We start from the raw sequence: 19,780 nt of genomic DNA, 5'->3' as shown, positions 1-19,780 counted from the left end.
CATTCCTGCAACAAGTAATTCAAACCGAGAAAGTATTTTTTTGTAGCGCTGGTAAGTGGCCACCTGACCTTTCACTTTTAGGGATTAATTAGTTTAGCACTACTGGATAATCCAGAGAAAATGACAATTGACAAGTCTATTGCTACTTTTTGTTGTGCCGGTAATTAAGAGGACACCTAACCTTTCGGCTTGAGGGGTTAGTTAGTTTAGTGCTAGTACTTGATAATCCAGAGGGAATGACAAGTCAATCGTGGCTACAGTATGTAACTAAGCTAGAGTTTAGGCGACGAGACTTCCAAGCCGGCATGAGAAATTGCAGTGTGCACTGTGTTAACACGTGATCAAAAGACGTTCACCAGATCAAATCACGTACTCTCTTCGTCTTCAAAAGGATGCTACATCTCAAGTCAAATAGTACAGAGCTTGATTAAATTTGTAGAAAAACCTACAAACAACCACAACACCAAATACATATTGTATTAAAATATATATTACCCATATTTTATTACGTACGTCTTTGTTAGTTCATTGTTATCAGACATTGCATCGTTTTCGATGCAAAAAAAATACATTGCATGGTTTGACTTGGACATTTTTTTTAGGAATTTGAGTACTATATATTTTTATGTACCTAGTTAGGCGTCCATGAGTGGGCATCAGCAGGCGAATCGGTCGGCCCATAGCTGTTAGCCGCAAGACTTAGGTTACGCAAAGTGCGGATTAATGGTCTTTTTTCCTTACGAAAATCGAATTACATCCATTCCTTCAAACTACATTACTGCTAATATGCAAAGACCGTGTCCACCTACCTCTACCAACCCAGCGTCGGTCAGAGTCTGACTAGGATGCTTCATTTTGGGTAACAGATAGTGCACGGCAGTGGACGTTCAACGCTGTAGGCAAGGCGTACTAGTATTTTATTGAGCCGGATACGAACAGTTGGAAGATCTTCTTGTTACTTCAGCAGCCTTTGACTTATGATGCACTATACGTCTGCAAGTCCAAACCATCATGTTTCTACCGCAGAACTTTTCCCGATTGCTGGTTAATTTTGACATTTAACCTGGTCAAATATTAGTAATTAATCATAGCGGTTGACACAACCGCCCGTCTTGCATTATAAAGGACAGCATCGTTTGAGGAAAAGATATGTGCAAAGGAGTACGATACAACTGGATCATTGACATGCTCTCAGAGTAGCGGCGAATAAGCCAGACAATGGTTTCTGAAAACAAATAGAAAAATGTCAAAACGATGGGTTTAACTAAAACGATCGGTAGTGAAAGTCATTAGTTGAAAATTCAACGGGGCCAACGGAATATTTCAGATAGACTTTGGGTACGCTGTTGTGTAAATTCAAAGGGATAAAATTAAGGCTAAGAAGCTGGACCCTACCTTTCCCGATCATTGTCGGTACGTGAAAATTTCAGACAAGTGATTCGCATGCAAGGCCCGGGCTACCCATGGCGTCTATCTGAGAGATGACCCGAACTATTTAATCCATTCATATTACATCATTCATGGATTAAATCTGGGACATTGTTTATGACATGAAAATTCGTAGCCTTTTCAATATTTACTCAAAAGTAAGAGATATAAACACAATAAACACATACCCGTTCTCTCCGTGAACTTTACATAATTAGAATGCACACAACCAACACTAACATACAAATGAAACATGTCGACAAAAAGTAAAGTCATAGAAAAACAAAGCTATGTTTGTTTTCCGATAAATGACATTTAATTGAATTGACTTATGAAGATGATATAATTGCATCGAAAGAATGCCCGGCTGCAGTATAACATAATGTGATCCCACTTGTCGAGGTATATCACTTTTCCCATTTACGAACCAATTACAGAGTTTGACGAAGGCTATGTAATGGAAAGTACCCACTTTACGTGATCATGTTTGCGAATTATGGCGGATCAGCAGCCGAGAAAGTTCGTGTGCGGGCTGCAGCTTGCTCCAAATCCCCTCCTAATTTTTTAAAAAAAGTCAAATGCATCTAGATTCCTCATTTTACTTTTCATTTTTTGTGATTTTTATTCCTTTCTTGAAAAAGAGGCGGAACCCCCCGGCCTCTGCATCGTTATGAGGCATGTAACCATTCTTATTATTTATTAAGCAAAGTACATAACGAATCTAACCAAAGCCGAAATGTTACAAGATATGAAAAGTAAACACATAGGGCTAAGTCGACTTCTTCTACAACAGCACCTGTCATATTTAGTTATCCTTTTGGTTTGCAATATGATTTGGGACAGTAGGATTTAGATTAAACGATCCGGGGAGGTTTGAGTTTGACACACTTATTTCTGACACTGAATCCTCTAAATATAGGATATCGTTTGTGATATCAGCCAGTTCGTATATACTTCTCTTTAAAATGTAGGTTTGAGTTTGACACACTTATTTCTGACACTGAACCCTACTGGACCGACTTACAGTTCACACATTACAATGGAGAAATAAAATTAAAAAATAATATCAACTTTTACAGTAAGAATAATCCTCAATACAATGAACAATGAATGCGTGCATCTTCATTTGTTCTTATTTTGCACTAATAATAAATAAATTCAGGGAACAACTTCCGCACGCACGTCCTTGCCCAGATTAATTAGCTCTATGGCTGAGTGAGGCCATTGGTGCCACACCTCTTGAATTCTGGGGGCGGCGGGGGCAGGCTGGTCTCCGGGGTTGGCCCGTTTTCCACGATGAAGGCCGTCGCCATGCCCATGATGATGTGGAACTCAAAGTGGCAGTGGAGGTACCACATCCCTGGGTTGTCGGTGACGAAGCGCACGGCTGCCCAGCCGGTCCTGGGCACCTGCACCGTGTTCCTCAGCTGTGGGTTGTGGTAGTTGAACTTCTTGGGGTCCGTCTTGGGGTTGTAGTTGCCGAGCCCCGTGGCGAGGACGAAGAAGTCGTAGCCATGGAGGTGCATGGGGTTGGAGTCGCTCTGCAGCAGCGCCGTGCTCTGGAAGATGATCTCAACCGAGGTGTTGTAGCGGAACCTCCGTAGCTTGGTCGCCTTGAACGTCGGCTCGAGCGCCTTCTCCAGCGGCCCCGGCGGGATGAGGGAGCGGTCGGTGTAGTTGTACGGGTGCGGCGGATGGTCGGGGAGGTCCTCCGTGTAGAGGCCACTTGTCCGGCCGTCGTAGTACCTCTCGAGGAGCGACGCGTTGGTCGGATGGCGGAAGGACACGTTGTTCATGGTGGCCACCACAATGGTCTCCGGACTCCGCCCACGCTCGCATGTCTTGTTGGTGCCGCGGCAGATGGAGCCGAGGCCGAGCGTGAAGAAGAGGCGCTCGTCGACGTGCATGGGAACGCGATGGCGGTCTGGGTGGGCGAGGCCGGTGAGGTTGCTGTGGAAGTAGTAGGACGGCATGGTGTTGTGCTGGCTGGGCATGAGCGGCGTCGGCACCGGCAGCCCGTTGTTGTTGTGGGTGGATCCGGCGTAGCGGACGAGGCCGCGGGACACGAACCCCGGGATCTGCGGGTCAGGCTCCGGCGGCTGGTTTGCGAGCGCCACCATATGGTAGTGCGCCGGCTGGGCATCAGCGGCCATGAGCACGTCGATGGCCTCCCCTGGCGCGACTGTCACCATGTCCGTCTTGTAGGGCGTCAGGTAGTACCCGTCGGCGCCCACTACTGTGAACGTGTGCCCAGCGACCTTGAAGTAATACTCCGAGAAGAGCGCCGTGTTCACAATCCGCAGCAGGTACGTCTTCCCGCGCACCACGTCGAGGACGAAGCTCTCCTCCGGCTTGCCAGAGCAGTTGCTGAGGTCGCCGAGCTTACCGTTGATGGTCGCTGACAGCGGATTGTCGTCGAAGTTACCATCATGCATCCTCCTGTCTAGCTCGACGAGGTCGAGCTCCCACCACTCGCCGATGATGATGGGCACGTCCTTGGCGGGCGTCGGGAACGGGTACCTCCCGCCCTTGGGGCGGATGATGAAGGCGCCAGCCACAGTGGCACGGAGGCAGGTGACGTGGGCGTGCCACCAAAGCGTACCGACCTGACCGGTGACGTTGAAGCGGTACACATGCTCGCCGCCGGGAGGGATGGGGCATTCGGTGACGAAGCCGGCGCCATCGGACCAGCAGCTCCTCATCTGCCGGACGCCGTGCCAGTGGATGGTGAGCCCGTGAGGGAGACGGTTGACGACGTGGACGACAACCGTGTCACCGTCGGTGATGTCGATGGTGGGGCCTGGGAGCTGCCCGTTCACCACGTAAATCTTGGTCGTGTTGCACAGGTGCGTCTGGTTCATCTCGTGCACCTGAACATCATCATTAATCAAATACGTAACGGATTGGTCAACAGGTAACTAATCAAAACGGTACCTTAAGCTGTGTGCTGAGAAAACTCGATAGCTAGTGACGGTTCATAGAAAACCATACACAAAGTAAAACTATTTTTTTTTCGTTGTTGTTTTCATGATGCACAGCCAGCCTAAGATTTCGTGATGCGCAAAGCTAGTTCATTATCGTCACGACCTTTGAAAGTAAACCTTTTTTGAGCATTCTTTTGAAAGTAAATCTACTGAGAAGTGATCAAGAACATGACTTGATTAACCAGATAGATAGATAGATGGATAGATAGATATTGTACTCACGACAAAGGTGTGTTCCACGACCGTCGCCTCACCGCCGGCCGCCGCTGCGAGAGCCGCAAGGACCACGGCGCAGAACATGGTTGCCGCCATGGAGAGCTTCTCCATGCCTGCTTGCTCTGCAAACTCGGGGCTATGCCACTCTCGATGGGTGGTTAGCTAGTTAACTCGCTGCTCAATGGAAGGATGGTTTGCCAAGCCTGTGCTGCGGCCTATTTATACACTCGATGAACAAGGCGTCGGAATCCTACGGCCGTTTGCAATCGTTGACTTGACCAGGCTAATCAAACCAAGCAACAGGAAACGCCATGTGTTGATATCATGGATCACGTACGCAAGCCCAGTAGATCACTCTGCTACATTTCATGCTAAAAGTAGTAGCTAGGCCGCCTAGAGGCGAGGCTTCATGGAAACGCCGTGATGTGAAGGGAGATTACAGATTAGCATCATTGGCACGTAGAATACCTTCTGTTGTTGCGCCGGTAAGAGGCCAGCTAACCTTTCGCCTTTGAGAGGTTAATTAGTTTTGCACGACTTGATAATCCAGAGAGAATGACAAGTCAGTCGCGGCTATGTAATTAAGCCAGAGCTGGGGCGACCAGACTTCCTCGCCCGTCACGAAAAAAAGTGCTGTGCGCACTGAGTTAACGCGGGAACGAAAGGCGTTCACCAGATCAAATCACGGACTCCATCCGTCTTCAAAAAGTTAATCTCAAGTCAAATGGCGCAAAGTTTGGTCAAATTTGTAGAATAAACTACCAACAATGATACTAGCAAATACAAATCATATTTAATTATGTATTCTTTGAGTTAATTGTGTATTTAATGATTATAATTGTTAATTAAATCTATAAATTTGACTTAGGGCATCTCCAACGAGAACCCATAAATTTCCTCCTGCATTCGTCCGCGGACAGGGGGACCAGTCCGTGGACACGGATATGGGATGCCATCATCCAACCGTAGTAGCATACATTTCAAACACCTTTTCAACAAACCGGATGAATTCATGCAAACACGGCCGGACTTCATATAAATATACCGGATTTCATACAAACTGGACGAAAATACTTAGATTTTGGACATATTTTAACTAAAAAGCATAAAACTATGTGCACGTACGGTCGCGTGGAGCTCCACTCCCACGACACAAAACACTAGTCTACGGCTGGCCACAGCGGATCTCTTTGTCATCCCCATGCGGCAGCCCACTCCCCGGACTGTCGGGAGCACCAGGTACACTCTTCCCCCGTATCTTCCCTATGTCCGGCTGCTCCGGTCATCGGAGTGGCAAAAGGGGTGCTACAGCCAAAGGGGAAGGGGGCGCCTCCGCTTCCGTGGAGCCCGGGCGGAGGTCGATGAGGGGTTGTGCAAGCTGTGACGCGGTGGCCTTCCTGGAACTCATGCGGCGGCGCCTCGCGTGTTGTACTTTCCCTCGATGTTGACGGCCTCCCATGGATATGCCTTCTAAGTAATTAACCTAGTTGGGTGTCCATCATCTCACAGTGTTTAGGTGTTCATGAAAGTTAGCCTTGGAGGATCTACAACCAGACCCCATGCCTGTCCCAAACGCCCAAACAGGCTACCCGGTCAGTGTCTGAACGAAAAAACGCCACCAAACTGGGCGTCCCATATCCAGTCTAAACGTCCGGACTGAACATCACTTCCAATGTCCAGTCCAAACGGGGGCGGATATTGGATGCCAGGACGCGGGCATCATGTCATTTCTGGCCCACCCGACCCCACATAAATTGGACACTATCTGCACTCCGAATGAAACCCTACCCCATTCCACTCCACTCCACTCTCATCCGCCCACAATCTCCCGTTCGACGATCTCCCACCATTTCCGGCATGGCGGGCAACATACCCGAATCCTACACCTTCAGATTCATCAATCTGAAGCTCGTCTCAGGCGGCCCCGAGAAGGAGATAGTCGTCTGCCTGGCGCGGTGCCACTCCTGGGAGGAGGCAGCCCGATGTTAGCTGTTGGATTCCTTACGCCAGGGAATCCATTACGTCCGTCAAATGGCGTTTGGATCCGGCATGAGGTGTGCTGACGCTACATTGCCGGGGGCAGTACGGTCCATCTAGCGTCCCAACACGCTAGCAGATGCGCAACCGCCAAGTCGGCGTGCCGAGGCGGAGGTGAACGCATGGGTGTCATGCAACACAAGTATGACATAGCGCGTCCACCGTGCGAGGCAGCAGGAGCAGGTGGTGAAAGAAGCCCTCGCAGCGGACATTGACGAGGCGGAGTCGCACTCTTCGGCGTCGTGTATGGTGCATGGCCACCCCGGGCGCTGCAACCTCGTTGTGGTGCGGACTCCTCCCACGACAAATCCATCATCAATCTTATATCCATCAGCGATGTGCACGCGACGGGCTCCGTGGAGGAAGAGTAAGGCATGGGAGCCGGCGGTGAGTCCCATAAGCCGGTACATGTCCCATGAACTACTCTACCTAGTCAGCATCCGGAGCAACACTTCAAGAAGCGCAACAGGCCACCAAACATGGGTACTGCGGAGCCTGGTTTAGATTAGGTTTCACGTTGCATGTAATGATACGGATTTGATAATTTGAAAGTGAGGTATCTGGTTATGAAATCAACTTATTCTGTGTTGTACGATCACTACCCGCAGACGTGTTGTGGAGTCGATTTTGTGTGTATTGTCCGGCCACTACACACGGACGCGCCCGAGCACATCCGCGGACCGGAATTTGGTACTCCCGGTGTAGATGTTCTCAAGACTTTGGTTACGCCACGTGTCTTTTTTCCGTAAGAAACGTGAAATAAATCAATTTCTTCAAACTACAATACTACTAGTACTATGCAAATACTGTCCGTCCACCAAGCTCTACCAACCCAGCATCGGTCAAACCCTCAAAAAAAAAAAAAAACCCCAGCATCGGTCAGAGTCTGACTACGATGCTTCATTGGGTAGCAGATACCGCACGGCGGAGGAAGTTCCATGCTGCAGGCAAGGCGTAGTATTTTACTGACTCGGTACTTCAGCAACCTTGACTTATGATGCACTATGTCCACAAGCCCAAACCATCATGTTTATACGGCGGAACATTTCCTGCTTGCTGGTTAATTTTTTTATTTTTATTTTTGCGGGAATGCTTGCTGGTTAATTTTGACATTTAACCTGGTCAAATATTAGTAATTAATCATAACGATCGACATGACCGCCGGGTCTTGCATTGTAAAGGGCAGCATCGTTCAAGATAAGGTTCGTGCAAAGGAAAAGAAGCATTCGTGCAGAAAGTACTCCTGGATTTCTTGGTCGACTTCGCGATACAACTGGGTCATTGACATGCTCTCAAAGTAGCAGCCAATAAATCAAACAATGGTTTCTCAAAAGAAAGGAAAAATGTCAACACGATGGGTGTAACTAAAACGATTGGTAGTGAAAGTCATTAGGTTGAAAATCAACGGGGCCAACGGCAATTTCAGATAGATTTCGTGTCCACTGTTGTGTAAATTCAACGGAATATACGACGACTTCCGCACTGACTACTACAACAAGGTTGCCCGACTCCAAAGAGGAAGGGGCGATGGCAGTAGCACGCCTTGGGCTCGCTCTAGTGCTTGTTGTCGTCGCTAGATGGTTTATAGACCTAGATTTTTTTTTAATTCTAATGTTTTTTGTACTATCTTGACAGTTGATAAATAGACTGGAAGAAGTTTTATCCTCGTAAGAAAAATCAACCGGAGTAAAAAGTGGGCTAAGAAGCCACACTACTTTTCCCAATCATTAAGTGACTCGCATGCAAGGCCCGGGCCACCCGGCGTCTATCTGACAGATTGGCCAAGATATTTCATCCATTTAAATGCAAATACACCATTCACATCTCGGACATCATTTATGAGATGAAAACTCCTAGATTTTACAACTAATAGTGAATTTTATTCACTCAAAAGCAACATTAGGATGCACACAACCGATACCAATAGACACAAAATAAAACGCATAAGCAAAGCATACAAGATCAAAGTTATGTCTAAGCAAGACAAATGAAAAAAAGGGGGATAAAAACCGTGATCGAATATCAACTACTATCCACACCAACTATCTCTTGACACCACAAGGACAACGAGAAGGGTTCTTCAATAACAACGCCTTTAAAAAGGAACGATCCTTGAGCGCCGCCGTCACCGGAACCAACTACTAAAGGTCAGATTATACGTTTTGACCGTGAAGAACAAATCTGAGCAATGCTATTAATATGGTAATGACAGAAAAGCATCGCTACTGCCAGGTATAACTAACTCGGGCCAGACCCAGGATTTTCTCCCCGGAGCTCGACACTGTGTAGTCGAGAAGCACCACCAAATCAAAGTCAATCTTGTGTTGTCAACAATACTTTCTATGATCCTAAAAGTACATGCGCTAGGCTAGAAATTTCACTGCCATCATGCACAAACATATCCTCAGTGTCAAGCCATCATCGATAGATGCATCTCACCGCTGAAGGCCTAATGGGCGGAGTAAGAGCTACCAAGACCAACAAAAGAGTCTTCCGGCTGCATCCCGCAACCTTACTAGTTTGAGCCACAAACAACAACCACTGGTCCTGGGCAGAAGAACCCTCACGAAGACCCTTCGATGGCCACCGCAATCCGCAGCTCGAGTGGCCGGCCGGTGCCACCATGGCCAAGTCTAAAGTTGAAATACCGCAGCCAGATGGCATCGCCCACATAGAGGGCATCATCCCAGGCCGGATCCAAGTAGTGGAGGAGGCTATTCGACACCCAACCACAGTCTTACATCACATGGACCACCACCGATGGCACAACACATGCCTCAGCTGCACCGCCACTGGCTGCGCGGATCTGAATGGGACATGACCGAGATCATACCTACAGCCATCTCTGATGTCGTCAGGGGCCTCCCATCGAACTCCAAAGGTCCGCTACAACCTTCAACGATTCCTGCCCCAGATTGCGTCGTTACAGTTGAACCACCTACGCCTCACGCCCACAAGTGCCCCTCCGCCACGAGCAGAAACCCACTGCCACCATCGGCCACACATGCTTCGCCCTATGGAGTCCTTCAGCGACAACGAGGTGGAGGAAGGGGAGTTTGGGTGTTGCGGCCGCCAGGTCTTGCGAGGACGAAGGAAATGTCTTTGCGGCTGTTATAGGTCCTGCCAAGCCTCACTTTGGAGCTAAAAACATCAAGAGGTTGAATAATCCGGGCTTGACAATAAGGCCGCCTAGAAGCCTCACGTCGTACAGTTAAGCATTTTTCTTTGCGAATGTCCAGTTAAACATTAACTAGTGATTTTGAACATTAAAATGTTACTGCTACGTACTAAAGCAAAGTTGTTGCTACGTGGTTGGACGAAATTTACATGGGAGAAGAGTTGGCACTTGACACTTTGGACATAATTCAAAGTCTACCAGCCGCGTCACGTTAGTTTTCTCTGTCCCTGTTACAAGAAACATGACTCCTTTCATGGGCCCGCTTGTGCTCTCAACACGTAGACGCGAGCGGCAACGGAAAACAAAAATACTCCCTGAGTTGGGTTTATAAATCAAGAATGGGTTTTCGGTCTTTGATTTGATTAATAAAACATGTAGTCCCTCCGTGCTAAGTACATACGTACTCCCTCCGTTCGGAATTATTTGTCGCAGAAATGGATGTATCTAGACATATTTTAGTTCTAGATACATCCATTTTCGAGACAAGTATTTTCGAACGGAGGGAGTACATTTGAGTGACACTTATTATGACATTGAGGAAGTATAATATACCACCAAAATTATATGATTAGAAACTACATTTGACAATGGATGTAAAGATATTGTTTTTAGAATATAATACAAGTTCTGTCTATAAAAATAGTCTCCTAAAATTCATGTCCAACTTATAAACCGAACTGGAGGAATTAGTACCTCCTTTTCAGTTTATAAGGTTTGTGCACAACCCTGGATTGTCAATTATAATCATATATAATATAAGTAATACATCCTAATATTTATATCACTTGAAAATATATCATCTGAAGTTGGCTAGCTAGTTAACTCGCTGCTCAATGGAAGGATGGTTGGCTAGCTGTGGCCTATTTATACACTCGAAGGACAAGGCGTCCGTATCCTACGGCCGTTTGCAATGTTGATTTGACCAGGCTAATCAAACCAAGCGACATGAAACGCCATGCATATTGATATCATGGATCACGTACGCAAGCCCAGTAGATCTCTCTGCTACTTTTCCTACCTCGGAACCTGGTGGCATATGCAATGCATGGCTATTAGCTAGCTATGCTGGCTATAGGAGAGGCTTTCATGGAAAGACCGTGATGTGAAGGGGGATTGCATCATAGGCACGTGTACCAGGCTACTGGCTACTCCCTCCGTCTCATAATACAATATCATTTTTAAGCTATACTCCCTCAATTCATAAATATAATCTGCCCGCGTTTCCCAAGGTCCAACTTTGACCATAAATTTAACCAACGAGACCAATTTCGATGGGAGAAAAAATTATATAATTGAAAACTTCTTTTGAATACGAATTGGCTTGTATAACTTTTGCTCCCGCCGTAGTCGATCTCGTTAGTTAAATTTATGGTCAAAGGTGAAGCAGGGGAACAGGAAGCACTATATTTTGCAACGAAGGGAGTAGTATTTTTGTAGCGCCGGTAAGAGGCCACCTAACTTTCACTTTGAGGCCTCATTCGGTTTGTAGGAAATGCGTACGGGAATTTCATAGGAATACTATTCATTTTCTGTGTTTTTGGAGGAATCTACACATCCACTCAAAGATCATTTTATGCATAGGAACGAGACAAGGCAATTCCTTAGAGCAACTATAGCAGACCCCGCATCCGCCCCCGACCCGCAAAATAACCGCCAAAATGCGTGTACGGGCCGGAAAGCCTGCCCGACCAGACCCCGCATCCCGCCCCGGCCCGCAAAAAATGCGGGTTTACCCCTCGCGGCTGCGGTGCCCTGCATCACAGAGAAGCAGTTGGCGGGAGGGACATTTCAGCCCGCGCTCTTTTCCTCCTCCTTCCGCCGCCGCCCGCCCTTGCTTCCGCTCGCCCGCTGCCGCCGCCGATTCCGGCCATATCTGCGGGCGGAATCGCGCCCCGGGGCCGCCCCACACCCTCCTGCGCCGAGCCGCTGCACCGCCCCTCTGGATCCGGCGAGAAGAGCCCGCCCCATCGCCGTCGCCGCTGGGGACCGTGAAGGAAATATGCCCTAGAGGCAATAATAAAGTTATTATTTATTTCCTTATTTCATGATAAATGTTTATTATTCATGCTAGAATTGTATTAACCGGAAACTAGTACATGTGTGAATACATAGACAATATAGTGTCACTAGTATGCCTCTACTTGACTAGCCCGTTAATCAAAGATGGTTAAGGTTTCCTAACCATAGACATGAGTTGTCATTTGATAAATGGGATCACATCATTAGGAGAATGATGTGATTGACTTGACCCATTCCGTTAGCTTAGCACTTGATCGTTTTAGTTTACTGCTATTGCTTTCTTCATAACTTATACATGTTCCTATGACTATGAGATTATGCAACTCCCGAATACCGGAGGAACACTTTGTGTGCTACCAAACGTCACAACGTAACTGAATGATTATAAAGGTGCTCTACAGGTGTCTCCGATGGTACTTGTTGAGTTGGCATAGATCGAGATTAGGATTTGTCACTCCGATTGTCGGAGCGGTATCTCTGGGCCCTCTCGGTAATGCACATCAGTATAAGCCTTGCAAGCAATGTGACTAATGAGTTAGTTGTGGGATGATGCATTACAGAACGAGTAAAGAGACTTGCCGTAACGAGATTGAGCTAGGTATTGAGATACCGATGATGGAATCTCGGGAAAGTAACATACCGATGACAAAGGGAACAACGTATGTTGTTATGCGGTTTGACCGATAAAGATCTTCGTAGAATATGTGGGAACCAATATGAGCATCCAGGTTCCGCTATTGGTTATTGACCGGAGACGTGTCTCGGTCATGTCTACATAGTTCTCTAACCCGTAGGGTCTGCACGCTTAACGTTCGATGACGATCGGTATTATGAGTTTATGTGTTTTGATGTACAGAAGGTAGTTCGGAGTCCCGGATATGATCACGGACATGACGAGGAGTCTCGAAATGGTCGAGACATAAAGATTGATATATTGGATGACTACGTTTGGACTTCGTAAGTGTTTCCGGCAAGTTAGGGCATATACCGAAGTACGGGGGGGGGGGTGGTGTTACCGGAACCCCCGAGGGAGAATAATGGGTCTTATGGGCCTTGGTGGAGAAGAGGAGGGGCGGCCAAGGCAGGGCCGCGCGCCCCCTCCCTCTCTAGTCCGAATTGGACAAGGAGGGGGGCGGCGCCCCCCTTTCCTTCCCCCCTCTCTCCTCCTCCCCCCTTCTCCTACTCCAACTAGGAAAGGAGGAGTCCTACTCCCGGTGGGAGTAGGACTCCCCCCTTGGCGCGCCCTCCTCCTGGCCGGCCGCCTCCCCCCTAGATCCTTTATATACGGGGGAGGGAGGGAACCCCAAGACACAAGTTGATCATTGATCTTTTAGCCGTGTGCGGTGCCCCCCTCCACCATAATCCACCTTGGTCATATCATAGCGGTGCTTAGGCGAAGCTTTGTGTCGGTAGCTTCATCAACACCGTCATCACGTTGTCGTGCTGACGGAACTCTCCCTCGAAGCTCTACTGGATCGTGAGTTCGTGGGACGTCACCGAGCTGAACGTGTGCAGATCATGGAGGTGCCGTACGTTCGATACTAGGATCACTCGATCGTGAAGACGTATGGCTACGTCAACCGCGTTGTCATAACGCTTGTGCTTACGGTCTATGAGGGTACATGGACGACACTTTCCCCTCTCATTGCTATGCATCACCATGATCATGAGTGTGCGTAGGAATTTTTTTGAAATACTACGTTCCCCAACAGTGGCATCCGAGCCAGGGTTATGCATGTTATATGCACGAGTAGAACACAAGTGAGTTGTGGGTGATACAAGTCATACTGCTTACCAGCATGTCATACTTTGATTTGGCGGTATTGTTGGATGAAGCGGCCCGGACCGACATTACGCGTACACGTATGCTTACGCAAGACTGGTTCTACCGACGTGCTTCGCACATAGGTGGCTGGTGGGTGTCAGTTTCTCCAACTTTAGTTGACTCGAGTGTGGCTACGCCCGCTCCTTGTTGAAGGTTAAAACAACACTAACTTACGAAATATCGTTGTGGTTTTGATGCGTAGGTAAGAACGGTTCTTGCTCAGCCCGTAGCAGCCACGTAAAACTTGCAACAACAAAGTAGAGCACGTCTAACTTGTTTTTGCAGGGCATGTTGTGATCTGATATGGTCAAGACATGATGCTAAATTTTATTGTATGAGATGATCATGTTTTGTAACAGAGTTATCGGCAACTGGCAGGAGCCATATGGTTGTCGCTTTATTGTATGAAATGCAATCGCCATGTAATTGCTTTACTTTATCACTAAGCGGTAGCGATAGTCATAGAAGCAATAGTTGGCGAGACGACAACGACACTACGATGGAGATCAAGGTGTCGCGCCGGTGACGGTGGTGATCATGACGGTGTTTTGGAGATGGAGATCAAAGGCACAAGATGATGATGGCCATATCATATCACTTATATTGATTGCATATGATGTTTATCTTTTATACATCTTATTTTTCTTTGATTGATGGTTGAATTATAAGATGATCTCTCACTAAATTTCAAGGTATAAGTGTTCTCCCTGAGTATGCACCGTTGCCAAAGTTCGTCATGCCGAGACACCACGTGATGATCGGGTGTGATAAGCTCAACGTTCACCCACAACGGGTGCAAGCCAGTTTTGCACACGCAGAAATACTCGGGTTAAACTTAACGAGCCTAGCATATGCAGATATGGCCTCGGAACACTGAGACCGAAAGGTCGAGCGTGAATCATATAGTAGATATGATCAACATAGTGATGTTCACCATTGAAAACTACTCCATTTCACGTGATGATCGGAACTGGTTTAGTTGATTTGGATCACGTGATCACTTAGATGATTAGAGGGATGTCTATCTAAGTGGGAGTTCTTTTAATTGAACTTTAGTTTATCTTGAACTTAGTACCTGATAGTATTTTGCTTGTCTATGTTGTTCTAGATAGATGGCCCGTGTTGTTGTTCCGTTGAATTTTAATGTGTTCCTTGAGAAAGCTAGGTTGAAAGATGATGGTAGCAATTACACGGACTGGGTCCGTAACTTGAGGATTTCCTCATTGCTGCACAGAAGAATTACATCCTGGAAGCACCGCTAGGTGCAAGACCCATTGTAGGAGCAACGCCGGACGTTGTGAACGTCTGGCAGAGCAAAGCAGATGACTACTCGATAGTTCAGTGTGCCATGCTTTACGACTTAGAACCGGGACTTCAACGACGTTTTGAACGTCATGGAGCACATGAGATGTTCTAGGAGTTGAAGTTAATATTTCAAGCAAATGCCCGGATTGAGAGACATGAAGTCTCCAATAAGTTCTATAGCTGCAAGATGGAGGAGAATAGTTATGTCAGTGAACATATGAAGGAAATATGCCCTAGAGGCAATAATGAAGTTATTATTTATTTCCTCATATCATGATAAATGTTTATTCTTCATGCTAGAATTGTATTAACCGGAAACATAATGCATGTGTGAATACATAGACAAAACATAGTGTCACTAGTATGCCTCTACTTGACTAGCTCGTTAAATCAAAGATGGTTAAGTTTCCTAACTATAGACATGAGTTGTCATTTTATTAACGGGATCCCATCATTCAGAGAATTATGTGATTGACTTGACCCATTCCATTAGCTTAGCACTTGATTTGTTTAGTATGTTGCTATTGCTTTCTTCATCCTTATACATGTTCCTATGACTATGAGATTATGCAACTCCCATTTGCCGGAGGAACACTTTGTGTGCTACTAAACGTCACAACGTAACTGGGTGATTATAAAGGTGCTCTACAAGTGTCTCCGAAGGTACTTGTTGAGTTGGCGTATTTCGAGATTAGGATTTGTCACTCCGATTGTCGGAGAGGTATCTCTGGGCCCTCTCGGTAATGCACGCCACTATAAGCCTTGCAAGCAATGTGACTAATGAGTTAGTTGCGGGACGATGCATTACATAACGAGTAAAGAGACTTTCTGGTAACGAGATTGAATTAGATATTGAGATACCGACGATCGAATCTCGGACAAGTAACATACCGACGAAAAAGGGAACAACGTATGTTGTTATGCGGTTTGACCGATAAAGATCTTCGTAGAATATGTGGAAACCAATATGAGCATCTAGGTTCTGCTATTGGTTATTGACCGGAGACGTGTCTTGGTCATGTCTACATAGTTCTCGAACCCGTAGGGTCCGCACACTTAAAGTTCGGTGACGATCGGTATTATGAGTTTTTGTGTTCTGATGTACCGAATATAGATCGGAGTCTCGGATATGATCACAGACATGACGAGAAGTCTTGAAATGGTCGAGACGTAAAGATCGATATATTGGACGACTATGTTCGGACACCGGAAGTGTTTCAGGAGGTTTCAGACATTTACCGAAGTACCAGGGGGTTAATGGAACCCCCAGGCAGTATATTGGGCCTAATGGGACTTAGTGGGAGAAGAGGAGGGGCGGCCAGGGCAACCGCGCGCCCCCTCCCCTCTAGTCTGAATTGGACAAGGAGGGGGGGCGGCGCCCTCCCTTTTCCTTCTCCTCCTCTCTCCCTTCCTTCCCTTCTCCTACTCCTACAAGGAAAGGAGGAGTCCTACTCCCGGTGGGAGTAGGACTCCCCCCTTGGCACGCCCACCTCCTAACCGGCCGCCTCCCTCCTTGCTCCTTTATATACATGGACAGGGAGGGCACCTCTAGACATACAAGTTGATCTATTGATCTATCCCGGCAGTGTGCGGTGCCCCCCTCCACAATATTCCACCTTGGTCATATTGTAGCGGTGCTTAGGCGAAGCCCTGTGTCGGTAGCAACATCATCACCGTCATCACGCCGTCATGCTGACAAAACTTTCCCGTGAAGCTCTGCTGGATCGGAGTTCGCGGGGCGTCATCGAGCTGAATGTGTGCTAAACTCGGAGGTGTCGTACGTGCGGTACTTGGATCAGTCAGATCGTGAAGACGTATGACTACATCAACCACGTTGTGCTAACGCTTCCTCTTACGGTCTATGAAGGTACGTGGGCGACACTCTCCCCTCTCATTGCTATGCATCACCATGATCTTGCGTGTGCGTTGGAATTTTTTTGAAATTACTACGTTCCCCAACAGTGGCATCCGAGCCAGGTTTATGCGTAGATGTTATATGCACGAGCAGAACACAAGTAAGTTGTGGGCGATACAAGTCATACTGCTTACCAGCATGTCATACTTTGGTTCGGCGGTATTGTTGGACGAAGCGCCCGGACCGACATTACGCGTACGCTTACGCGAGACTGGTTCTACCGATGTGCTTTGCATAGAGGTGGCTGGCAGGTGTCTGTTTCTCCAACTTTAGTTGAACCGAGTATGGCTACGCCCGGTCCTTGTGAAGGTTAAGACAACACTAACTGGACGAAATATCGTTGTGGTTTTGATGCGTAGGTAAGAACGGTTCTTGCTCAGTCCGTAACAGCCACGTAAAACTTGCAACAACAAAGTAGAAGACGTCTAACTTGTTTTTGCAGGGCATGCTGTGATGTGATATTGTCAAGACATGATGCTATATTTTATTATATGAGATGATCATGTTTTTTAACCGAGTTATCGGCAACTGGTAGGAGCCATATGGTTGTCGCTTTATTGTATGCAATGCAATCGCCCTGTAATTACTTTACTTTATCACTAAGTGGTAGGGATAGTCGTAGAAGAAATAGTTGGTGAGACGACAACGATGCTACGATGGAGATCAAGGTGTCGCGCCGGTGAGGATGGTGATCATGACGGTGCTTTGGATTTGGAGATCAAAGGCACAAGATGATGATGGCCATATCATATCACTTATATTGATTGCATGTGATGTTTATCTTTTATGCATCTTATTTTGCTTAGATCGACGGTAGCATTATAAGATGATCTCTCACTAAATTTCAAGGTATAAGTGTTCTCCCTGAGTATGCACCATTATGAAAGTTCTTCGTGCCGAGACACCACGTGATGATCAGATGTGATAAGCTCTACGTTCAAATACAACAAGTGTAAGACAGTTTTGCACACACAGAATACTCATGTTAAACTTGACGAGACTAGCATATGCAGATATGGCCTCGGAACACTCAGACCAAAAGGTCGAGCGTGAGTCATATAGTAGAGATGATCAACATAGTGATGTTCACCATTGAAAACTACTCCATCTCACGTGAGGATCGGACATGGTTTAGTTGATTTGGATCACGTGATCACTTAGATGACTAGAGGGATGTCTATCTAAGTTGGAGTTCTTAAGTAATATGATTAATTGAGCTTTAATTTATCATGAACTTAGTACCTGATAGTATTTTGCTTGTCCATGTTTGTTGTAGATAGATGGCTCGTGCTGTTGTTCCGTTGAATTTTAATACGTTCCTTGAGAATGCTAAGTTGAAAGATGATGGTAGCAATTACACTGACTGGGTCCGTAACCTCAGGATTATCCTCATTGCTGCACAGAAGAATTACGTCCTTGAAGCACCGCTGGGTGCCAGGCCTGCTGCAGATGCAACTGACGACGTTAAGAACGTCTGGTAGAGCAAAGCTGATGACTACTCAATAGTTCAGTGTGCCATGCTTTACGGCTTAGAACCGGGACTTCAACGACGTTTTGAACGTCATGGAGCATATGAGATGTTCCAGGAGTTGAAGTTAATATTTCAAGAAAATGCCCGGATTGAGAGATATGAAGTCTCCAATAAGTTCTATAGCTGTAAGATGGAGGAGAATAGTTATGTCAGTGAACACATACTCAAAATGTATGGGTATAATAATCACTTGATTCAAGTGGGAGTTAATCTTCCTGATGATAGTGTCATTGACAGAATTCTTCAATCACTGCCACCAAGCTACAAGATCTTCGTGATGAACTATAATATGCAAGGGATGGACAAGACTATTCCCGAGCTCTTCGCAATGCTAAAGGCTGCGGAGGTAGAAATCAAGAAGGAGCATCAAGTGTTGATGGTCAATAAGACCACCGGTTTCAAAAAAAAGGGCAAAGGGAAGAAGAAGGGGAGCTTCGAGAAGAACAGCAAACAAGTTGTTGCTCAAGAGAAGAAACCCAAGTCTGGACCTAAGCCTGAGACTGAGTGCTTCTACTGCAAGCAGACTGGACACTGGAAGCGGAACTTCCCCAAATATTTGGCGGATAAGAAGGATGGCAAAGTGAACAAAGGTATATGTGATATACATGTTATTGATGTGTACCTTACTAATGCTCACAGTAGTACCTGGGTATTTGATACTAGTTCTGTTGCTAATATTTGCAACTCGAAACAGGGACTACAGATTAGGCGAAGATTGGCTAAGGACAAGGTGATGATGCGCATGGGAAATGGTTCCAAAGTCGATGTGATCGTGGTCGGCACGCTACCTCTACATCTACCATTGGGATTAGTTTTAGACCTAAATAATTGTTATTTGGTCTCAGTGTTGAGCATCAACATTATATCTGGATTTTGTTTGATGCGAGACGGTTATTCATTTAAATCAGAGAATAATGGTTGTTCTATTTATATGAGTAATATCTTTTATGGTCATGCACACTTACAGAGTGGTCTATTTTTATTAAATCTCGATAGTAGTGATACACATATTCATAATGTTGAAGCCAAAAGATGCAGAGTTGATAATGATAGTGCAACTTATTTGTGGCACTGCCGTTTAGGTCATATCGGTGTAAAGCGCATGAAAAAACTCCATACTGATGGACTTTTGGAATCACTTGATTATGAATCACTTAGTACCTGCGAACCGTGCCTCATGGGTAAGATGACTAAAACGACGTTCTCCGGAACTATGGAGCGAGCAACTGATTTGTTGGAAATCATACATACTGATGTATGTGGTCCAATGAATATTGAGGCTCACGACGGGTATCGTTATTTTCTCACCTTCACAAATGATTTGAGCAGATATGGGTATATC

The 19,780-nt window shown here is 46.4% G+C and overlaps 1 protein-coding gene across 1 annotated transcript; it reads right to left on the bottom strand.

Annotated features, from left to right (window-relative positions):
• Nucleotides 1–2,516: 2,516 nt before the first annotated feature.
• Nucleotides 2,517–4,805, bottom strand: LOC123072186 (laccase-19). Its single transcript, XM_044495752.1, has 2 exons — nucleotides 4,635–4,805; nucleotides 2,517–4,298 (listed from the first exon to the last, which is right to left on the bottom strand). The coding sequence occupies exons 1-2, from the start codon at nucleotides 4,737–4,739 to the stop codon at nucleotides 2,634–2,636; spliced, it is 1,770 nt and encodes a 589-aa protein (XP_044351687.1). The 5' UTR covers nucleotides 4,740–4,805; the 3' UTR covers nucleotides 2,517–2,633.
• Between the last annotated feature and the right edge of the window lie 14,975 nt (nucleotides 4,806–19,780).

This window comes from Triticum aestivum, chromosome 3B (genome assembly GCF_018294505.1).
Source record: "Triticum aestivum cultivar Chinese Spring chromosome 3B, IWGSC CS RefSeq v2.1, whole genome shotgun sequence".
NCBI classification, from domain to species: Eukaryota; Viridiplantae; Streptophyta; class Magnoliopsida; order Poales; family Poaceae; genus Triticum; species Triticum aestivum.
The sequence above is the reverse complement of the archived record's forward strand: the minus strand, read 5'-3'. Positions and strand labels throughout refer to the sequence as shown.

Bases quoted from the DNA above. Each gene is read 5' to 3' on its own strand.
- LOC123072186 (XM_044495752.1), bottom strand. From the start codon at position 4,739: ATGGAGAAGCTCTCCATGGCGGCAACCATGTTCTGCGCCGTGGTCCTT. The intron at 4,299-4,634 runs GTGAGTACAATA...GATGATGTTCAG, and splicing joins TCGTGGAACACACCTTTGTC to GTGCACGAGATGAACCAGAC.